General features: G+C 42.7%; 1 protein-coding gene across 2 annotated transcripts; it reads left to right on the top strand.

The window, feature by feature from the left end:
* Nucleotides 1–11790: 11790 nt before the first annotated feature.
* Nucleotides 11791–21467, top strand: LOC116918160 (hemicentin-2). Of its 2 annotated transcripts, XM_045171291.1 has the most exons (8): nucleotides 11791–12214; nucleotides 16114–16306; nucleotides 16933–17190; nucleotides 17267–17466; nucleotides 17598–18869; nucleotides 18903–20090; nucleotides 20187–20537; nucleotides 20625–21467. In XM_045171291.1, exons 1-8 carry the CDS (start codon nucleotides 12178–12180, stop codon nucleotides 20831–20833), a joined length of 3708 nt encoding a protein of 1235 aa, XP_045027226.1. In that variant the 5' UTR covers nucleotides 11791–12177; the 3' UTR covers nucleotides 20834–21467. The 2 variants fall into 2 exon arrangements, with proteins under 2 accessions (XP_045027226.1, XP_032779666.2); XM_032923775.2 differs by having other exon boundaries at nucleotides 17598–20090.
* Nucleotides 21468–23809: the final 2342 nt, after the last annotated feature.

Genomic DNA, 23809 nt, shown 5'->3' with positions numbered 1-23809 from the left:
ACGTAGACCTACACACACACACAGACACACTACACCGATTCGAATCTTTGACTCAAAAAATCAAAAACAGAAAGATGAACGAAAAAAGCCTCCACAAAAATCAGAGGAAAGTCAGAAGGGAACAGGTGACAAAAATAGGATATCCGACAGGTTGGCTGGTTGCTGAATGTCTATCGTCTCCCAATGGCTGGAAATTGTTGTTCAAACGGTTTGGCGATTTATTTTTCTCCGCCATGACGCCGACGCCAGCCGCGCCCAAAATTTGAATGCCCCCATCCCCCCCCCCCGTCCTGTTTGTGCATTCAAACGTAGGCTACACTTTTAGATGGTATAGATGGACAAAGATATAACAGACGCTCGTAAACGATGATATGATCAAACGTTCCATTCATCTCTTCGCCTTGCTCTACGTGCTTTCATTTGTTTTGATTGTGTTGACTTTTGGGCTGGGCCCCGGCAGGTCGATGTTTTTTGGGTGCGGCACTCATTTCGCCCATTCTACACACACACAGACACACACACACGTTTCGATTATGAGTATTACTTTGAAATGCGTTTTGATTCTTTTGCGTTCACTTTGAATGATGGTCTCGGCCAACTAGGATAAGAAAGGTGCGCTCTGCTGCGCACATTCGATGCTAATCTAAAAATAGTGGCCGATAGCGCCTTAGATGTATAATCCTGCTGCCTAATGAGTAATTGATTTGATGCCGATGAGACGCTATAGAGGTACTCAAAAACGAAAGACAAAGTTGGTTATTATTCTCCGATCGAGATCTGGTTGTTGTTGTTTAAACTTTTTTTTGACGTGCGCCTCTCGCGCCAACTTGTATAAGATGTTATTATTTTTATGGTCTTTTTCTTTTTGAAAGATTATTATTTTTTTGGTTTCGAATGGCGCCACGTCGGCCCCGTTTTCTCGCTTATCTTTTTTTTCGTTTTCTAATGAAATTGGGGGAATGGCGGCGACCGAGAAGTTTGTCTAGCGCGTGTGCCGCCTTCATTAAAGAGCCCTCGGTTCTTCCTTTCCTACAGTACATAGAGAGAGCTGTGTACAATGTTTAATATACAGCCTCAATTGTGTGCCAATTTCGTATTCAAAACACATTTGGAAAAGTGTCCTGCATGTCTGGGAAAACTTTTGAAATAAACACGTGTCTGATGCTGACGAGGTCTCTTTGATTGAAATCTTTTGATGGGTGTGGCCGTTTGGATTTCTCCAGACTTTTTCATTTGAAAAAAAAAATCAAATTCAAACAGCCCAAAAAAAAAAAAAAAAAAAAGACGTGACAGGAAAGAAATGAAATTTAAATACGTTTTAGATGGGCGTTGTCGTTGTTTGCTATGGCTAGTAGTCGTCTACGTTTGACGGGTGGCGTTTTGGCTGTATATACACTAATGAGCTCCAATGTTATGAACCGCAACTACTGCAAAAGGACCAGCCCTGAATGCCAAATATTTAGTCACCATTAACTTCCAAGTCTTGTTAACTCTTTTTATCGATCTCATTTTCTTTTCTTTTTTTAAATAGACGTACAGGCTCGCCATCGTCGTAAAAAGAAAAGAAAAATCATCTTTGATTAGGTCACTCCACCTCTTTTCGTTTTGTTTTAGCGTTTAGACGCATTTTCGTTTTCTTTTTCTGGTTGGGAAAACGATCGAGACCCGGACGTTCGATATTTTTTTTATTTTTAGTGAGCCAATGCATTTAGAAAGAAAGAAAAACAGTTAAAAAAAAAGAATGTTTCTCAGAATTTAAAAAAAAAAATCCATTTTTATTTGGATTTAGAAAACAAAAAAAACTGAAGGGGGAGGAATGATTTTTCGTACACGTGTACAAATGAAAAACGAAGGGAAAAAGAGTATGGGGGGCTCCGGTTACAATCAACAGGTAATGAGAGGCTAAAGAAAATTACCTTTTTTTCTTCCTCTTTTTTTTTTTTCCAGTGAAGAAGAAGGAGGGACGAGATTTTTGGTGAAAGGCAACTCATCTCTCAACAGGTCATTTAAATAACACCAATTTCCAAGTTTTGGCCTTCCCAAATAAGGCAAGGCCAGAAAGAAAAACACAAAAACAAGGAGGAGTAGAACTTTTTCTGGGGTTGATGTGATGAACGGCTGATGGGAACCGATACCTGGGTCCGTTCGTTCCCGCTAGCCGCCAGACAAACAGGAAAAAAAGGAAGACAAAAAAAAGACTACCGTGCATAATATATTATTTCATATTTATCTTGTTCTTTTGTGTGGAATGTTTCATTTCAGCCAGCGCGCTCACTAACGAGGAAAACGACCGACTTCACATCAACGATCCCCGGGTCATTTGTTTACGATTTCATTCTTTTCATTTGGCGATTGCTTTTGTTTCAACAGGTCACGACCCTTTAGATCGTCTGGTTTTGTTGTTTGTGGTACGGGCGTCGGCTCTTTCTTTCTTTATTCCTTGTGTCTATGTATTGCAGACTGGAAGAAAGCCAGAGCTATAGACAATTATGCATATACGACGCATTGTAATATTGAAAGATTGCGCGCAGACAATAGATGGCGTCTCTTTTTTCCAATAAGAAAAAGAGCCCATCACAAAACGGCCAATGAAGAAATGCGTCAAACGACACATTTTTCAGTTTTCATTTGCAATGACGTCAGCGCTAAATAAGATTGGCTTGTGTTCTTTCGACTTGTTTCTCGTCGTATCGAAATGGCAACCGCAAAACGGGCAGCTGCCAACATCACGAAAAATGTCGATTTATTTCCTCCTAAGACGGCATCGTAAAAAAAAGGCAAAATAATAATCATTTTTAAGTTGTTGTTTTGACACGTCAATGCCAAGAGCTTCTTTTTTTTTCCAAATAAATAAATAAATAAATAAATAAATAAATAAAAAAGAGAAAAATTTAAAGGGACCCAACGTATAATCTCCTATAGTTCTCCTTCCAAACACACACACACACACACACACACACAAAAAAAAAGGAACGAATCTTGATAGACTTCAAAATAAACGTAACCGCCATCGCTTCTATAACCATCCCCCCCTCCACCATCATCATCATCCAAAGCGACCGTTGTCTGTCCCTTTGGCGTCGATGTTGTATTCGTTTCGATGGCGGTGTGTATAAATATCAAAAAGAGAAAGGGACTGGAGGAGGGGAGCTACTATATACTCTACAGGCAGCTGGCGTGAAAAACCGTTGGAGAAGAGGAGAAGAAAAAAAAGAAGCCGTTGGGGCAAATGCGATTTAAAAGGACTGTACAGCAGCACATGGCAACCAGTTACATATAGAAGAGGAAACGGCTTTTCTTTTCTGTTGGTCGTGACACGAAAAAAATCAAACGACAGGGAGAGAACCCGGCTCGTCTATCCTTTCTTGATTCTTGAATCAATGGATGGCGATATATACGGACAATAATGCATATAGAAGACAATGGCCGTTGGTGTGGGCAGCAACGGCCGACAGGTGTTAATTGGAAAACGGAATAAACGAGCTGCGCAGAAGAATGCACCCAAGCCAGCGCCCATTTTCTTTCCGAGTTTACAAGAAGATGTTCTTCTTCTTCTTTTGGAATTCTTCGTTTGATTGCCCTTCTCCCCATCCCCCCCCATTCCACCGCGCAAAACCATAATTCATACGCAGACACGTATAACATATTGCCTTTCTTATTCCATCATTTAACGACGTTCTCTTTTCTTCTCCGCGTCGAAATGAGATTGAAAACGAGGAAAATCATCTCTGAAGTGAACGTTGTCTATTATACGCGTTTGCCAAGTCTTCAAAGGGCCACGCAGAATGTCGGAAACGTTGAATGCCAACGGCGTGAAACCCATTTTTCCCGTCGTGATTACAAAACATTACACGCCCGCAACACTTCCAAAAATGTGTTGACTATGTCTAGAGGAAACGGAAGACAATCATCACGTTAATGAAGCATCAAAAAACAACATTTCGTGTGACGCGTTACATAACAACGGATGGCTGTCTGATAACACGCCCGAACACCCCCACCCTCCGCCTCCCAAACAAAATTCCAACCGAAACAGAGCAAGAATTTTCCGATTTCGCTCCTCCCTTTTTTTAAAGAAAAAAAACAAAAACGTAAGAAAGTTGTGACCCCCTGCTGTTTCTTCCATGTCTCAAACGACTCGGTATAAATCCAACAACAACAACAGCACGTCTATACAAGCGAGTAGAGAAGAGGCAAGGCCTCAGTTTGTCTTTTTCGCATTTACAGCCGTTCGATCTCTGTCACTTTGCCTCTTACCTTTTTCGGTGGGGGGGGTTATGAAGGAGGCGCGTAAGAATAAGAAAAAAAAGGTTGAAGAAGCGCGTGCCATCTATTTTTGCTTTTCTCTTTTCTTCCAATACGAGGCTCCAACAACATCTTACGGTGTCTAAGCTAAAGCACAACAGGTCAAAGTGTGTGCGGATTGAGCTGAGGGTGAGGGCCAACAGCAGGTGGTCAGCGCAAAACCTAAAAAAGATTTAAAAAAGAAAAAAAATTAAGTGGGGGGTTTAAAAAAAACTAAAGGAGGGGGTGCAGTTTTTTTTTTTTAAATATATCCATCGATGAGATATTTTCTTCTTGTTGGTACTGTACAAGCCACCCAGCGTTTATAGGGCGGAAGGACTAAGGAATCCTTCCGGCCGTTAGAGGGCCTTTCTTCTACGGATAGAACTTAAGTATGATTAGTAGATTGTGGCAGTGATCGTCTCTTCTTTGTTCTTTTCAAAACGAGTAGAGGAGAAATGTGTCGTTTCATTCCATCCATTGTGCAGCACGTCCATAGTAGCCGATAGTTTAGCCAAACAATTGGAGTCCATTTTCTTTTTCATAGAAGAGAAAAAACAAAAGAAAGTTTGGGTCATTCCATCAAGTGAAATAATCTTTTGTGATGGCGACGTCAACAACAAGTTGAAAAGAGAAACACAACAAAAATCGTTGCAGGGGGTTATAATAATAAATATCCATTCGTGATGTGTAGAAATAATAGGTGAAGAGGAACGACAGGGAGCACCGTCCGCTCAAGGTTAAACAGCATCGTTTTTTTGTTTTTTGTTTTTTCATGTTATCTATGTATAGTCTACTACTGCTAGTTCCATCTTCCATAATACAACAACAACAAAAACAAAAAAAAACTATGGAGCAGACGCCGAGAGAGAGAGACTTGCTTCTCTTTTGGCTTCTTCCACATCAGCCGGTGCACCCGGAGCGTGTGTGTGTCTGTGTGTTAGGTGCGTGTTTTGTTCTTCTTCTTCGCTCAAGGCCAACAACAACAACAACAACAACCAGAAGAAGAGGAACGCGATGATGATGGAAGAGAAATGGACAAGACCAAGGGGGGGAAAAAAAACTTGTTGCTTCAGCTTCGTTGTGTATTCACGCCTGAAGCCATGCACCTCCCCTTCTCTTCCAACAACGCGCATACGCAAGACGTTGTTAGCGTTTCTTCTAACCCGTCTCTTGTTTTTTTAATATTTTTTCTTGATCTCTCGCATCCGATAAAACTCGTGCAAGACATTATTTCTTAGGGGACGGAAGAAAAAAGCTAATAAAACATGGAAGGCGACACTGGCTAATCGAACGATACATCAGGTGCGTCAATGTGCCGAAAGGTCTACGCCATATTTTCCATCCCCATCGTTTGATATTTGACCCTTTGGCGAAAATTAAAAAAAAAAAAGAGACAAGGTGTTTCTGTTGACGTTGAAAGTTATGCCAATCCGACCACTAATAAATAAACTTAATTAAAATACGAATAAAGGGGGAAAAGAAATGGAGGCAGAGCCGCCCTCGTTCTATTTAAAGTTGGCCTTTTCTTGTATTGCGTTGTTCTTATTATTATTATCTTTTATTAGCTCCTGGAAGACGAAAGAGAATAATGACGTGTGCGTGTTTGCCCCCCTCTCTCTCTCTCTCGTTTTCGAATAGATTTTCTACATCATCAGGGAAAAAACGAAACAGGTAAAAATGCGAGACAGCAACGAAAGAGCCTTGAGGCGACTAGTAACAAAAGACAACGCCCATATAGCTTCCAGTTCTTTTTATGGATTAGTTGGGAAGATGGGCATTCGAAAGAATAGAGCCGCGTCAAGCTGGACACAATGAGATCTTTCTCATCCGGATTTTCTGTTTTGTTCCAGCTCTGTACTGAAAACTTGGAAGGAAACAACGAAAAAAGAAAGAAAATGATGCCATCTAGCCGACTGGTTCGCTATTCCCAGCCAAAGGTGAAATAAAGAAAAGAAAAAGAAAATTCTATATGAATGCGCTAAATTATTAATTGGGAGGAGGAACGTTTCCACTTGTCCGGTTGAATCTTTGGCTGACGGCGGCCACAAGAACGGAAGAAAAGAACCTGCTGCCATCTCTTTGTCATCGCGGTCTGCATAGATAACGGCGTAGTAGACACTGGACAATTGGACATGGAAGACGAATCAATGACAGAAGCCTGGCCAGAAAATGGTCAAAAGAAAGGAGAAGTTGGTTGTTGACAAAACTGTTGGCGACGACTGAGAGGCTGGGCGCGGTGTTGGCAGAGCTGCTCAAAGAAGGGAGAGAAATCCTCTCGTTTCGATTGTATGACGGGGCCCTTTAACCAGTTCTTGTGGCAATAACAGCTCCCGGCTATTGAAAAGGATCACCGTCATCTTCTATTCAATCGTCTATTGTCCCGTCTCCTCTCCAACGTCCACGCGTTTCTTTTGCTTCCATCACGACACACACGTACACACACGTACACACACGTACACACAGGTACACACGACAAAGAATCAAATGTGCTGATTCAATAGTGTTGTCTCGATCATTTTCACACAAAAGAAAAAGCCTCTTTTCGTTCGTCAAATCAGAAATGAAAATAAAAGATGGGAAAAACGCATTGTGTCTTTTGAACAACACTTTCTCGTCCCCGTTCTCTCTCTCTCTCTTCTTTCTATAGAGCGAAAATGAGAGAGAGAGAGAAAATGTCATCGTAACACAACCCTGCAGCTAATGCCACTGATTTAAATAGATGCCAGATTGCGCCTTATATGGCCAGCAGCTCTATAGTATAGTCGCTGCCTGAAAGGGATTTCTATTTGTTGTTATTAGACGAGAGAATAGCAGACTACCTTTGGATGCAAATCGTGAGCGTCTCCTTACATGACTATGATTGCAAGACAGTGGCTGATTAACCTTAATTTGGTGGGCTTCATACTCTTTTGACGAACGTGTACTGCGCACTATACGTTGTAGGTCTATACTACAAGTGAATAGATGGCAGAATCCACTTTCACTGCGTGCAACTGTCAAATGTTTTCGTGGGGGTCTGTTGGCGTGCGCCACCAACGGCCAATCTACTCGCTGCCGTGTAGCCTAGATGGATGATGGATACGAGATGTGAAAGACGGAACGAGATGATGAGAAATATTTCTCGAGCAGACACGCAAAACACCATTTCCCTTTCAGTAGATTTTAAATGGTTTTTTTTTTTTAACTTAAAAAGAATCAAGACAATGGCATTTCTAGATGGTCCATTGACGGTCCGTTTCTTCTTCGTTTTCGTTTTGAAAAAATAAAAAAACAGAGAGGCTTGGTAAAAGATTCACGAAATCCGGCCAACTACTAACCCCGGCGGGCGGTTTATTATCATCTTTTTTTGTTTTCGTGTTTTTTCTCCTGGTAAAGAAGAAGAAGAAGAAGAAGAAGAAGAAGAAAAGAGTTTGGGGTTTTTGTCTGGCCATCTTCACTTTCCTGGAAATTGCTGCAAGCGAAAAACAAAGAGCTGTGGCAAAAGAACGTGACGTGCAACGTAATGACGCACATGTGCCTCTGCATATACGTGTTTCTCTTACGCCTGTCTAACTAAAGAAACCCCCCCCCACACCTCTCTCTATTCTCAAGTGGAGAAATGCCACCAGAATATTCTCCCCCCGCTGTCGAAATAACAGCAGGGAATATGTTTAGGGTGTTTTTATTGTAAAAGAGAAGAAGCTTTTCACTTACATGTAGAGTCACGATTCAGGATAGTCCTGAAGCTGCAGACATCGCAACAGTTCCAACATCCAGCGTGCATTTGAATTTGGTTTTCATTTATAGCGACTGATGAGGTCGTAGGCAGAGCAAGGGTTCGTCAAACGGTCCATACATCTTCGTATCGTTCCAAGGATGAATGCTGGACCGGAGGGGCCCTTTTTTTCCAATGAAAATGAAACGATGTCTTTTTTCATTGTCTGTCGTGGCTCTAAAGAAGAACGAACATATACGAAGAACAATGTCCAGTTAGGAAAGTGCAGTACGTTTTTGTTTTCTTTTACCTCCTGGTGAGTTGGCAAATGAAAAGTGCCATTCATTCCTTATAGATCCCGACCGTGTTGTTCTTTCACGATGGGTCCGGGAGTTGCAAACAATTCCACAAGGTTGAAAAGGAAAAGTCTTTTTTTTTTTATTCTTCTTCATTGTTTTGGCAGTCGCCTAATATTTAAAAGAAAAGAAAATAAATTAAAAAAGAGAAACATGAAATTCGGGGTTGGAAAAAAAAAATACAAAACAGATGGAAGCGAAGCGAATCGTATGGAAACACCAAACAACGGGAATCACGCTTTAATTGACTCTTGCTTTATCGTGTGTTATTAAATATTATATAAACTACCCATTTTGAAAAGAAAAAAAAAAAAACACGAGGCAACAGAACACCCACCCTGGTGTATAATGGTAACTAATGGAGAGGAAAATGGGGAGGGGAAATCAAAGGATTTTCTGTGACCCCCTTTAAAAGAAAAAAGAAAAAAAAACAAATCCTTTTGATGTTGTCGTCCGGTTATTCATTCGGGAGAGATTCACGTCGTCTATAGCCAAGATGGGGGTTACTATATCTTTCCATTTTCTATTGAACCTCGACAGAAAGAAAAGAAGTAAAGCAATGAAAAGGATATAGAAGATAGCGACCATTTCATTTAGCAGCTAAAGAGACGAGGCAAACAGGAACGGCATGAGACGGACAGGTTTTCTTCCTTCCAACGTCCAATGTCTTCTGCCTTTGACCAGAAAAAAAAAAAACGTCTCTTCACGTTCCTTTGGAAAAACACGTACAGATAAACCAGTGTGTCGCACGAGAGAAATACAACAGTAAACAGATCTACGGGGAATGCGCACGAGAGAGCTGTAAATGAGTTGTAAAAAATATTTTTGAATACAAAACGAATTTCTTTCGCCTCTATCGACATTTTCAAGACTTTTACGACATTTCAAAGAGCAAAATTGAGACTTTTCCTTAACAAAAGAGGGGCAGGTATATATGGTCGATGGACAGCTGGACACGTTGACCACTTGCAAAATGGCCTCTTTCTATTTCTAAAGGTCCACCTTTTATTTTTTGAAATATTTTTTACAACAACTAAAAAAACTCTTCGATGACCAACTGTGCTATCTACATTCGCCTTCTGTTAAAAAAAAGGAAAAAAAAAAAAGGACTTCTTACCCTACACCCTGGCCGTGTTGAAGAATCACAGCTGCTCCTCAAGACGACAGAGTGTGCCCTGTACAAACTTTGGGGGCACCGGAGCAATAACACAGGGGGGGTAGTATATACAAGAGAGTAACCCAATCTTTTGTGTGTGCGTCGGGCTCTTGTTTTGTCCAGCGGAAGTTATTGATTTGACTTTTTTTACTAGGCCGGAGAGCCTCGATGAAGCTACAAGTTTCATTTTTTTTTTTTGTTGAGAGAAGGTCCCAATCCAACAACCACTTGACTTTTGGGTTCCAGGCAGCTGCTTTTAAATTTTTTGGTTGTGAACTTTTGTCCTTTTTCTTTTCTTTCTTGAGCAACAACAATGAAACAAAAAAGAAAAGGAAGGAAGCGAGAAAATTGAGGTGTCGCCATTATTTTCTTTCTTTAGTTTTTTCTCACGGAATCGATTATCACGTCTACACTAGCCGCGTTGTTGTACTCTATGAGCTGGTGGCCAGGTTCTAATAAACATTGTCGTCTTCGTCGTTCACACACGCACACACACACACACACACAGAGAGCACAGCCCAGGCAAAAGGTTGTGTGACCGTGACCTCTTGCATCTTCTCCTTTTGTCTAGTTGTTGCAAGAAGAGAACTTTCCTTTCTTCATCAGACAACACAATTATGCACGTCTCTTTCAACGGGGCCAGTAAAGCGGGCGGATATTGCGTCAAACGGTAACAATGTGGACGTGGAACACAAACTATTTCGGTCATGACTCATTGCTCGCTGTTTGACTTGCTGGCGAATGGTTGTGGTCACCAAATACAGTGTCATGCATGGTTGCTAATCTTAAGTGAAAGAAAAAACAAAAACATTTGGCAGCCACAAAATGCGGTGTAGGTAATATACAGAAGCTCACCAACAAGCCACAGGTGATGACGTGGTCGGCCGAGCGTGACATCGGCCGACTTTTAGTTTTGATTTTCTAGTGGTGGTGATGTTCTAATCACACAGGATCACACAACAGCGTCCATCTTGTCCCCATTTTCTGGTTTATCGTCTGCCGAGTTTCGTCTGCTTTGTCATTTGGCTCCGGAATATTATCAGTTGCTCCCGCCTGATGCCTTTCTTTCGTTTTCTTCTTAATGGCCATTTCGTTTTTCTTTCTATTTCTCTCTCTCTCTCTCTTTATCTTGTAGACAAGGAGATGAGGTCGAGTCGAGAATACCAATTTTTACTAGCGCACGTTTGTTGTGAGGAACCTGAAACGCTGGACAACTTTTTTTGATGGTCAGAAAAAGAAACAACTTTTCTCTTCCATGGACCTTTTTCTTTCTTTATGTAAAAGACAATTTACGAGACAGCACACACGACACCCCAAAAACAACCTCGGTTTCCTTTTAAAAAATAGAAAAAATAAAAAATAAAAGCGTTTCTTGTTATGGACGATGTATATTTTCAGGATTTATTTTTTCTCCAAACGATCTCTTCGAAAACTTTATCTACAGCAAACGAATTCAAAATGGCGACAAAACACTGGAGCAGGTGTCTCGCGTTAGTTTTGTTGTCTCACCTGTTTTTGAAACCTCATCTTATCAGTCGTTTTCTGCAAGGAAAAATTGTCCCCTACAATAAACACAAGAAGAAAAAAAAAAAAATCTTTTGTTTTCTTTTCTTTCGATATGGCGCAGATGGCCAGCGGGGGGAAACCAACAGACACTTCCTGGGCGCTGACAAACTAGAACAAACCCTCCTTCTTCACACACACACACACACAAATATAACGTGTCGTAGAAATATAGATGTAATATGCATCTTCTAGTATCACCAGACAATTGGGGGATCGAATGTCCCTTCCGTGGTAGTCATCAAGTGTGTGTGGGGGAGAAGAACATGCGAGGCAGCCATTACGTTTCTTACCAATACGATGCACACAAGCAGAAGAATCCCATAATCAGAAGCTACTGGGATGACCGGATTCTCTCTCGTTTCACAGGTCAAATGTCCAGCAGCAGTCAGTGAAATGTGAACGCAAAGATGAGCTACTTATTTATTAGAAAGGAAAAACTGATATTTGGTCCTGATATGAATCGAAATTATTGTGCATGTTCTATTTTGTATTTTCTTTTTGGGGGGGATGCTCATTAAAACTGAAAACTGGACAGAGGATATTTAAAAATGTTCTTTGGGGAAACATTAGCCTCATTTCTATTGGTTGCCGAAAAGAAAAAAGGAGGTGGAGCCATCTGGAGAGAGAGTTTACCCCGAGGCTCGCGCGCCCTCCCTTGTTCGATGGCTCTCCCTCCACGTTTGGATTGCAACGCTGGAAACCATTTTTCGAGTGTTTCGTTTTTGGTGGTGTTAGTCAGCGGTGGCGGGTCAGTCGGTTACCAGTTGCCGTGACGGTTAGTAAACGCCAAGTACAACTCCGTCGCGCCTCATTTTGCGATCGCACATCCAGCACATTTTGTTTTTCTTTTGGCTGTGTAGTGTTTGTTGACGTGTCATTTGGCGACATTTTTTGTTTTTTTTTTTGCCCGTCACCATCGGGAAGAATTTTTTAAATTTCCAGTGGATGATTCGGCCACCAAACATCCCGCCCATGTGCGTCCAGTGAAGTGAGAAGAAAACAAAACGAGTGTGTGTGTGGTGTTGGAAAGAATTCACTTTTGGGTTGGTGTTTCATCTGAACGAGACACTAGTTGGAGAAGAAGAGTCGATATATAATTACAGAAAACAAAACAAAAAATGGATATGACCTGGCAACAACGGCAATTTGTCCTCGGTATGTTTTTGGGTGTTTTATTTTTTTTTCTCATTTCCAACAACATGTCCTTCAACCCCCCCAATTTTTTTATAAATGAAGAAGAGGCAACAAAAAATAGTTATTCCCTTACCTGGGTGTGTAATTAGTGTGTCTGTACTGGCGGGAAGGTAGGGGAGGCAAAACAAAAAAAAGGGCCTCAGGTAGTTCTCAGTACTGGACAGGTAGAAAAAATAGTACCCGGTTGGGTTTTTTTTTTTTTCTCTCCCTCCACTTTCAAATAGGAGGTCACAACCCCTTTATTTTTTTCTAGAGGGAGGGGGATGTTTCCTGTAGAGAAAATACATTTTCTTTTTTTAAAAATCTTTTTCACCTTATCCGTTTTTGGTGGACGCGTCCATGACATCTTTCTTCTCCCCCCCCATAGGCACAAGCCCAGGTGGAATTTCAATAGGACTTTTGAGAGATAAGAAAACTTTTAAAAAAAGGGTGTAGAGGCGCCACGTGATGTCTTTTGACGCGTTGGAGGAAAAAGATCCGACTGGACCCTTCACCTGTTTGTCCTTTCCCCGCATGATTTCCAAATCACCCGCACTCTGTTTGGCCCTTCTCGAAATCGAAGAGAAAAAACAAATGGTGAAATCGATTTCAAAAGCTTTTAGCAGCTGATATGTGAAGTAAGACTTGGTGGCTATTGCTACAACGTGGCCATTTAATCGTAGTCGACGTGAATTTAATTCAAGTAGCGTTCATTTATTTTTTTGGGGGGGGGGGTATTTCGTAAGGTGGGGTACACACACGTTGTACACATGCCCTGCAGGTAACACGCCATAGACAGGGGACTCTACGCAATTAACGAATAGAAAAGATTCCGTGCGGATGTCGAGGGGTTGCGTGAGAACCAGGAGCTCCCATACCACCCCTCGTTTGGATGTTTCCTCTTATTTTTCTTTTTTCTTTTTTATGATTATCATTAAAATCATAATTTTTATATGCACACGCAGAGACACGGAGAATTGGGAAATTGAATTAAAATTTAATGTGGGGTGAATGTGTACACAATCATCATCTCTAGATGCAACTTGAAAGAGAGAAACGAAAAATGTCGGATGAATCTTTGAAAATGAGTTGTGTTTAGGGAAATGTATGTTTTGAGAAGGGAAGGTAAGGAAAGGTAAGAATCAAAAGATGTCTCGAGGTCAAAGAACCTCCGTGGCCCCTCGACACATCTCTCGTTCCCCTCCACTTGAATATTCTCTCCAAAAGTAGGAAAGAAGAAGAAACAACATCAAGAAGGAGGAGTTAACTACCCCTGCAGGCGAAAAAGGGGAGTTTGATGAATCTACCTGGAGAAAAGGTTCTCTCTTTCCTCCAGGTAGAAAAGAAAAAAAATGTTTTAGGTAGAAGACGAGAGAAACCTGCCAGACTAGTTTTTCTTTCTTTCTTTTTTTTACTACACTTTTGATGTCTGGAACGATTTCTCTCCCCTCCCTTAAATGGAAAATTCAAGTTGATTGGAATTCTCTTCTTTTTCCCCTCCATTTTTCTCTCCCCCTCTTGGTAATCAGGCGATCACGTGATATGCCCCCCTCCCTAAAAGAACAAAGTCAAACTATTCTTCGATGTGATTTGATGTATCGCATTTTCCCTTCATTTTTCGCGGTCGTGAATTTGAAGGAGAGATGGCGGAAGTGTGACCTCAATCTCGAGTTTTTTTTCTTTTCGTTTTAAAGAAAGAAGAAGGAAAAACAAAAAATCAGCCAATGAAGCTGAATCATTTTCTCGTCTTTTCGGGTTGGTCACGGTAGCGGCTGGATCTCGTAACCGAACTTGACGATGATGAAAGTGACTCATCAGGAAAAGACATTTCTGTTTAATAGGCAACGTTTCAAAGAGACGAAAAAGATATCGAGCTTCAACAAAATGTAAATTATTTCCTTTTTAGAAGATTTAGAAAAAAAAAATCTGCCTTTTAAACACAAAAGAAAAAGGAGTAATGCGTGTTGAATGCACTATCCCTGCTGTAGAGTTGTGTCCAGACCAGAGAGACTAAAAGCTTTAACGCAAGTGATGGCCACGAGCCAAAACTGCCGGCACACCAAACGGGATTTTTTCTGTTTTCCCCTACATGGAGACGTGTTCCCTTCTTCCTGATACGTTCGACCTCATCTTGGCGATTTCATTTAAATATTGCGAGAAGCAAGAGAAACGTCATTTTTTGGTGGTTCGGATGGTAACCCGAGAGTAACCCGTCATTTTTGGGATGACTTTTGCCTGGCTGCTACTAAAGGTAAGAGAAGAATAAAAAAAAGGAGGTAATTCGATCGAAAGAGAAAGAAAACACCGAGGTATCCGTCGTTGCGGGATATCTGATATCATTTCGGCTCCGGTCGTGGTGGTGGTCCCCTCCAAAAAAAATATTCTACGATTTCTCCTCAGTTTTCTATTTAATATGATGGGGCAGCTATTTAGGCATCTCTTTTCAGAGTTTTCTTTTGGGAAAGAAGAGAGACTGTGGAGGAATGTCTTGCTTCTTCTTGGGTCCCGATAGCAGGTCAACGTTACCCTCAGGGCGTTGTTTGCCTCTCTTTTTTTCTTTTAGTTTTCTTTTAGTTTTCTTTCAGTTTTCTTTCAGTTTTCGTTCAGTTTTCCATCTTGTGCAGGGGATCCGTTGCAAAAGGAAAAGACACGCACGCACACACCTTTTTTGGCAACGTCCAAAAACAGTTGTAAATTCAACGGACGCCGAGCTGTTGCGGCCATTTTTGTTTGAACGACCCCTCAAGTGTTTTGTGTCTTGGTGGACTTTGAGATTCAAATTTTCCTAAAAAAAGAAAGGAGAAGAAAGGAAAAAGTCTTGGGGCGACATCTTTTTTTAAGAGTTTGGCTGGATCGTCAGTTGCTGGCCCAAAGATAATCAAAAATGATGGCCAATCGGCGTAGGGGCGTTGCCATAGTTTGCGTGATGGCTGCAAGATAGCGCGGCAGTTATTCTTTTTCAAATCCTCCCACTTTGAAAAGCCCCCCCCCGATTCATCCAGATCACGAACGTTTCCAGTCTGCAGGGCCTTTTCGACCTCTGCTTCAACGGCCAATGAAAGCGTCTATACACACAATCCCTAGTTTATTGGCGTCGGCATGGTTTATTCATCTCATTTCCATTCTGTTTTCAACCAAAAATGTTTAAGCCGTAAATCAAACGGCTCCGATCGTTTAAGGATCCCTAGATTTTGCATCTTGCATCTTTCTCTGGATGTGTCGATCGCACGAGGCCACTTCACTTTGCCATGAGAAACGAAATAAATTCACCTGACGAGAGAGAGAGGAGACGAACGTCCGGTCTGACCGTCTCTTCTTTGCCCACCTCCATCGACTGCCAAGTGCAAATGTCAGTCGGAGAGCGTGTGAAACTCTGTGGCGTTCACCGTACAAAGGAGGGGGGGAGGGTTGCGTTTTTAAATTGTACGTGCAGTTAAATAAAGAAATGCTTGTTAACTCTCCCACCTTTTCTTCTGACTGGTTATTCGATTTTTCATCGTTCACCGCTAGACCGCCACTAAAATCCAAACCGCATCCGGTGTGCCGTTTTCACATTTCCATGCGTGTGATTTTCTGTTTTCTCTACCTCCTTTTCCAACCTCTAATGTTACCTGACGTTTAACCATTTCTCTCCTATGCGACTAGTGTCATATCCATTCACAGAAAGAGAGAGAGAGAGAGAGAGAAAGAGTAGGCCATTGGATTGTGTTGTTGTCCTCAATTGAAGCGCAAAAAAGAACGATGACGGTGACATCTTTTTTTTTTTCTCCATTCTATTTCTACGTGTATAAATAAATATTAAAAAAAGAAAAAGAGAAAAAGACCTTTATGATATTGACACTTTGGCCTCATTTCTGATTTTTCTTGGTTTTTCCATCAAGCTTTCTTAGCGGTGGCGCTGTTTGTCGCTGTCGCATTGGCCGTGGATGTTCGGGTCGGCGAAGACGTGACGCTCGAATGCCGTTTCAATCCGGTGCTGATGGACAAACGTCACACCTTTTACTGGATTCGGGCCAACATTAAAGAAAAGGACAACGTCGCCATTGGTGAATCGCCACTAGAGAAGAATTACAGGTAAACATTCTCTCTCTCTCTCCTTCTACCTGTCTGGGAACGTTCATCAGCGGGGGTTGAAGGGGGGTGGGTCATGGCACATACATCAAAAAGTCTGTATTGAAAAATAAAGGGAAAAAGAGAGAAATAAAAAGTCATCTGCGTGGCTAGGGGAATATTTTTCTATTAAAGTTGATAAAGAAAAAAGAAAAGAAAAAGAAGAGGGACAGACAGCCAGCCCCTTAAAGAATGCATTTATTATGTATGAATATCATATTCAGCAACGGGGGGAAAGAATCTTTCTTCTTCTTTTGCTGCTGCTCTCGACACACAGGAGGAGTTGCTGTTGTCTGATCGTAGACCAGGTGTTCCAGTGCCCTCGAGGGGTTCACTACCTACATCTATGATTAAAGGCCACTTTTGTGTGTGTGTGATGCCTTAAAGGGATTTTTCTGTTGGAAAATCATAATAAGAAAGAAGAAGGGGTACGTCATTAAAGAAAAAGAAGGGGAACATTTTCTTTTTCCTACACATACAAGTTCTATAAATATCATCTAACGAAAGGAATTTCATGATTAGTTTTTGATTGTTTCTTTCTTATTTTATTTCTTAAAAAAAAAAAAAATAAAAAACAAAACAAAAAACAGAATCAGTTTCAAACCGGCCGAGGGCCAGTACGATTTGTTGGTGTCTGGAGCCACGTACGATCGCGACAATGGCCGTTTCGAATGCCGCCTCAAGGAACAAGGCACCGGAATTGAATTGCACAGCCAATCGGTGGATTTGGTCGTTTTAGTGCCACCGTCGGCTCCGCAAATCAACCCCGTCAGTCCCGTGGCCGTCGAAGGACAACCCACTGAATTGGTGTGTTCCAGCGCCGGAGGCAGTCCCGATCCCGTTTTAAGGTAACGATCGATCGACAACGGAAAACACGCGCACAGAGTTGATTTCAATGTTTTGGCTGTTGCCTTCATTGGGCAGATGGTACCGGAAGGGAGAAGCGAATCCGTTGGAAGGTGCGATAACAAAACCGGGCGGAAGTCGAAGTGTGGCGACGCTATCGACGCTGATGGTGCGACCGCAAAAGGAAGACGATGGCTCTGAATACCGCTGCGTGGCCTGGAACCGCGCCATGGACATTAACGACAAGAAGGAAGCCAACGTCGCTCTCACCGTCAATTGTAAGTTTTCTCCAACTTTGAACCAAGCCCCTGACGTCAGTCCAGCCGTTTGCAATGGTCGTCGTCATTCATTTTTTTTAAAATTTAAATTAAATTCTATTGTTTAATTTGAAAAAAAAAAAAATAAACAGATGCTCCGAGGGTGCGTGTGAGTCCCAGCCCTTTAAACGTCGAACGTGGCGGATCCGTTCAAATCCAATGCCAAGTCGATGCCAAACCGGCCGTGTACAGCGTCCGCTGGACTCGATCCGGACGCTTCATCGCCACCAGCTTCAATCACACGCTGCGCTCCGTCAGCCTCGACGACGACGGCCTCTACGTTTGCTCAGCGGACAACGGACTCGGCCAGGTGGGCGAAGCCGAACTGCAGTTGGACGTGCTCCATCCGCCCGTCGTCACCATCGGCGAAGCTCGCAAGGAAGTCGACATCGGCGCCAGCGTCGTCGTCCCGTGCAACGTCTCGGCCAAACCGGCGCCCACCTCCGTCGAATGGATCAAGGAAGGCGACGCTCAATTCAGATCCAACGGCCCGGTGCTGCGACTCAACAGAGTCTCGGCCAACGACAACGGCCGATACCTTTGCCGGGCGACCAACACGATCGCGTCGACGGAACGATCCGGCAACGCCACGTTTCAATTGCTGGTCAAACACGAGCCTGGAACGGCCCGCATTTCGCCCGAAGAGCCGATCGCCGTCGACGAGGCCTCCATCACTTTGACTTGCGTCGCCGATCCGCCCGGCTGGCCCGTCCCCCAGTACCGCTGGTGGAAGGCCGGAGCCGAGGGCACCATCTTGGGCACGTCTTCGGAACTGACGATCCACGTGGCCCGTCAGAACAGCGAAGGCACCTATTACTGCCAGCCGAACAACGACCTGGGCACTGGCGGTTCGAGTTATGTTAATTTGCGGGTCTTTCAACCGCCGCGCTTCATTGGCCAGTTGCCGCCCGTCTTGCAGAAGAAAGCCCAGGACGCTGATTTCAACATGACGTGCTCTGCCCAGGGCAAACCCAAGCCATCCATCACTTGGCTCAAGGACGGAGTCGAGATTTTGCCCGGCAGCAGTTCGGGCGCTTACGAACTGGTGACGGACGAGTCTGAAGGTCGCAACGCCATCTTTACCGTTCGTTCGACACTTCGTTTTCACGGCTCCGAACGTCCGGCCTTGTCTCAATTGACGGCCGACGATCGCGGCGTCTACACCTGCGCCTTCGAGAACCAAATCCGGCGCATCGAATCCACCCTGACCCTCAAAATCGAACACGCGCCCATTCTGCTCGATCACCGGCCCAAAGTGGCGTCCAACGTCGGATCCTCCAGCGTCCAGTTGCTGTGCCAAGTCCAGGCCTACCCTCGTCCCAATTTCGAATGGTCGTTACGCGACGTGCCCATTATCGGCGGCGGCGGCGGTGGCGGCGGCGGCGGCGCGACGGCCAGCGACAGCAAATACGAAATGAACGTGACGTCGATCACGAACGCGGCCAACGGTCACGACATCTACCAGGGCATGTTGCGGATCAACGACGTCAAAGAGTCCGACTATGGCGATTACACTTGCAAAATGTGGAACGCGGAAGGCGAAAATGCGGCCGCCGTCCGTCTGCAAGCCACCAGCGCTCCCGAGAAACCGACCAATTTGAGGGTGGTCCAGTCGGGCTACGATTCGCTGACGCTCGAGTGGGACGAAGCTTTCAACGGAGGGTTCGAAAACACCATCTACACTGTCCTCTATCGGGCCGTTTCTTCGTCGTCGGCCTCGCTGGGTGGCGGCGAGGCTGGCCAGCAGCAAGAGGACGACTGCCAATACGCCAACCCGTGCGTCATCCGGGGCCTGGAACAGCTGCAATCGTACACGTTTCAAGTGCGAGCGGAGAACACGAAGGGCAAGAGTCCGGTCAGCAGCGCCTTGACTGCGTCCACCGTCGTCGATCTGTCGCGCATTCCCGAGCCGAAACAGGTGGCGTACGAGCCCAAAACGAAAACGATTTCGTTCAACGTCGACTCGCAATTGCCGTTGATGGCCATGGTGGAGAGCCGCGTCGATGGCGACTGGGCCCTTTCGCAAAAGATCTCCGTGCGATCGCCAGTCAGCCGCGAAGTGGTGGACTTGGTCAAGGACGACGTGGACGATATCCGCATCAAACTGTGTCTCGAGATGAACACGACGCTGTGCAGCGAGGCCGTGGTGGCCGTGACGGGCGACCTCGTTCAAGAGCCGACCAAAGCCTTGACTGAATTGCCGGCCAAGTACATGGTGGCCATCATCGTGGCTTGCGTCGTCGGATCGCTCGTCTTTGTCTTGTTCGCCATCTTTTATTGCTATCGTCGACGAAGGGCCCAAAAGCTGAAGAAATTGCTCGAAATGGAGAAGGCCCATTCGGCCCGTCCCACCATTGGCCAACAGCAGCAACAACAACAGCAGCAGCAGCAGCAGCAACAGCCTCCTCCACCTTATTACGCTGGCCTGGAGAATAAAGGACGCGATCAGAGTCTGATGAATACGAGCCACGGCAGCATGCTGGACGATGCGGCCAGCAAGAACGCCCTTTACGCTACCCAAAATGGTTACGGCTACGCAGTGGCTAGCGCTCAGAACAACGGACACGCCAACGGCGGAGGCGATTGTAAGTTTTCTTTTTTCTTTTTCTTACTTGATTTGATTTCTTTTTGAAAAAAAATGACGTTTAAAAAACTACGGTAATCATTATTTCCAACACAAGGGGTCAATATGGCGTACACGGAACACAGTTATTCCAATTCGAACAATGGCGGCTCCGTCAATTCTCAAGACTCTCTATGGCAGTTGAAATTGGCCAGCCAAAATGGCGGCGTTGGCGGAGTGAACGGCGGCGGTGGTGGCGATCACCAACTGGGCAATGGAACCCTGCCGGACAGGTCGTACCACTATGACCCCATGACTCACGGTGGGTACGGCGGATTCGAAGACTACAGTCACTATACGCCCAGCAACGGCGATGACTACATGCAGCGCAACAATTACGGCGTCGTGACGGCCAACGGAGATCCTTATGCCGCCGTCCATAAAAATGGCAAACGCATGGAACATCTCGGTAAATTATTGCTATTCTTATTTTCTTCTCTTCTTTCCGTTGAACGATGACGCTGACTTTTTTTTGGTTTTTTTAATTAATTCTTAGAATCAACATATCACAACGTGAGTGGCTTGCCAGATCCGTACATGGAGGCCGAACCGGAGGAGATGAAACAGCACCAGCAACAACAACAGCAGCAACAGCAACAAATGGCGCCACCTCAGCACCATCTCTCGTTTGATGAGTCGCTCGAGAGCGGCTATTCAACACCCAATTCACGGAATCGCAGAGTCATCCGCGAGATCATCGTGTAGACAGAAAAAAGAAAAAAAAACAGATGCTAATATGATTATTTCTTTAAAGATTTATTATTATTAGATGTTGTACAACAGCACTCCACTCCCTTCGTCTCCCTCTCACATCTCTTTCTCGATCATTTATATTTAAATCAGAGTTTATGACCCGAGAAAGTTTTCGCCGTGTGTGCCAAAACGCCTTTCGAGGTTTTACCATTTAACGGAGCGACGACAATCATCATCATTTTTTGCATCACCCTGGCCTGTTTGATGGCGACCATCTTTTTTTTGGTTTATTGGCAAAACAACAACAAGTTTTCCTTTTTTCCTTTTTTTCCCTTTCAATAAAAAATAATAATTGAGTTTGGATTGTGATAGGAAGGCTCAAAGAAGGATATTCAAGTGCTGCCTCTGGTGGGAAGGGGGGAATTTGCCTGCCTGTTATTTGTTTTGTCGCCATTTTGATCTCGCTGAAGGAAAAGAAAAAAAAAAAAAAAAAAGATTGAAGGGAATACTGGACCTGGTCCTCATCAGTTAAGAGGTCTTGTTATAAATAGTTAATAATTAATGAAGTTCTATTGGATTTTCAAAAAGCGATGGGAAAACCGACAACAAATTCATTTTCGAAGAAAAAAAAAAAGAAAACTTAAATTAAAAAAAAATTATTTGTGCGATATTTTATTCGAATGTCGCTATCATTGACTAGTTATACAATAATTTTTTTTGGTTTGTTTCCAAATACTTTTGTTTTTGTGACCATTTTCATTCAAGCGTCGTGTACATACGAAACACAAGTTTGCCCACCCCCTCCTGACGTTTCCCTTCATCCCTCCCGAATGTCTTAAAAAAGAAAAACGACTCGTTTTTGTACATAGGACGTGAAACGAAAAAGTGTTGAAGATAACCATATTGCAATCCAAACGGAGGATTTTTTTTTTAAATCCACCGCAACTCTGTACTTCTCGATGCATGCCAATTTTTTCTCTCCACTCCTTAATGTTTTTTTAATGTTTTGTCTCTTTTCTTTTTTTTTTTAACTTCTTTTTTTTTTCCCTGAGACATAAATGGAAACAAAAATGAACAATTATCAACGGACGAATGCTCAAATTGCTTCCTTCCAACGTGAACCCTCGTGCTGCTCTTTTCTTCCCACCATTTTTTTACAACCTGTCCATCTGTTTTGACCTTGTTTTTTTTCCCTTTTGTTTATTGCGTGTTCTTTTTTTACGTTGTTGTACAGTTTTTCTATTTGTAAAGTTGACTCATAAAAAAAAAAAGAAAAACAAGAATAAATGCCGTAGAAGCAAACAGAGATAAAATTTTTTTCTAGGTCTAGCACAAATGAATGCAACTAAAGACACGTGTATTGGATTATAACAAATGAAAGCTGCTTAGATGAATTTAAAAAGTTATGTTTGAATTAGATTCTTAGTGAATTTGTTGATTTGCTGGATGTGATTCATGCTTCCCGCGCTTGGAATAGCCAGCCCTCTGGCGTCTTTTTGGCAAAATAGAACAACCTTGCTAACAGCGCTGCCACATTATTATTAATTAGAAATCAAGAGATCTGGCAATGCTGTAGAAACTTCCGTCCTTGTCAAGTGGAAGCGCCATTTTTGTTCACTTGGAAATGTGTACAACTGGCGTCTTGTTCCAACTTTCTTTATCTAAACTGTGTACGCTGAACCACGTGTACTGCTCATTAATGTTCGCCACGAAGCTTTTAATCATATGATTTTCAGTGCTTTTGTAGCTTATGTGGAGCCCAAAATAAGAAAAATTGAAACATTTCAAATCCAAAGACAATGCCACTGGAAGGTCAAAGGTTTCGATGAGTACACGTGCAGAACCATTGATCTAATTACCGAAATGTCTATTACATTAAACGGAGAAGTTGATGGCAGTACAGTGCTAAACCCAGAAATCTTTTGGTTGGAGAAGTATTAAACCTAAAAGGAGACAATCTACCACTTGAATGACAAGAACACGAGGTAATATGGAAATAACTAAATATGGAAGTCAAAATTCCTACAAAATTCCTAAAGTTCTATTTACAGAAAGCTTTTACTAGAAATGGATTGATGTCCGTGTTTAAAACTGATTGACAAATATGAAGTGCTACAGATGAAACTTTTGGCTCGAAGGGCTTTGCAAGATATTCCCTCACTTGGGACAAAGGTTAGCTGTAAATCTACTCTAGTGTCATGTTTAGGTAAGGATAATGAATTGCAAGGAAATTAGGTTTGCACTTTTAATCTTGGAATTCGTTATGCTTGATCTACTTTTACTGTAACCTTTCTTCTAACTATTAGTTTTTTTTTTTTATTCTTAACTAGTTTTTGTCATATTGGATTTGAGCCCAATTGTTTAGTGGGAAATGATCTTTACAAATGTGATCATTGCACTAGAAAAAAGTAGTGATGTTACGTTATAGGATTTTGACTACGTTTACGTTATCCGTTAAATTAACGTAGCTTTGAAATTTATACGTTAAGTTAATACGTTATTTAACGCGTTGTTTGAAACAGCACGTTAACGTACGTTACACGTTATTTTTACGTTACGTTAAAGAAAAAAATAATTGTAAAATAATTAAAAAATCTTGATTATTAAATTTATTGCGTTTTTCTGCACAGGTTAGGATAATAGGAATATCCTAATTTACTAAATTCATAAATTGTGAATAACTAGCAGACTAAAAGTAAAAGAAAGCAGCGTTTTCAACTTTTCAATAGGCTGGCAGAATGGGTAATGCCCATTGTTTTGGTTGTCAACCTACAGGATTTTAAAAAGGCAACGCTGTTTTTTCTGCAAATAACGTCAAAATTTAACGCCTGAAAATAATATTACGTTTACGTTTATCCGTTAAGTTAACGGACCCTCAAAATGGTACGTTAACGCATGTTTTACGTTATCCGTTAAGTTAAACGTAACATCACTAGAAAAAAGTGCTCCAACTCTCTCATATGTTTCTAAAACTTTGTTGTGTGCCTC

The sequence above is a fragment of the Daphnia magna genome, linkage group LG3 (genome assembly GCF_020631705.1).
Source record: "Daphnia magna isolate NIES linkage group LG3, ASM2063170v1.1, whole genome shotgun sequence".
In the NCBI taxonomy this organism is placed as follows: domain Eukaryota; kingdom Metazoa; phylum Arthropoda; class Branchiopoda; order Diplostraca; family Daphniidae; genus Daphnia; species Daphnia magna.
The sequence above is the reverse complement of the archived record's forward strand: the minus strand, read 5'-3'. Positions and strand labels throughout refer to the sequence as shown.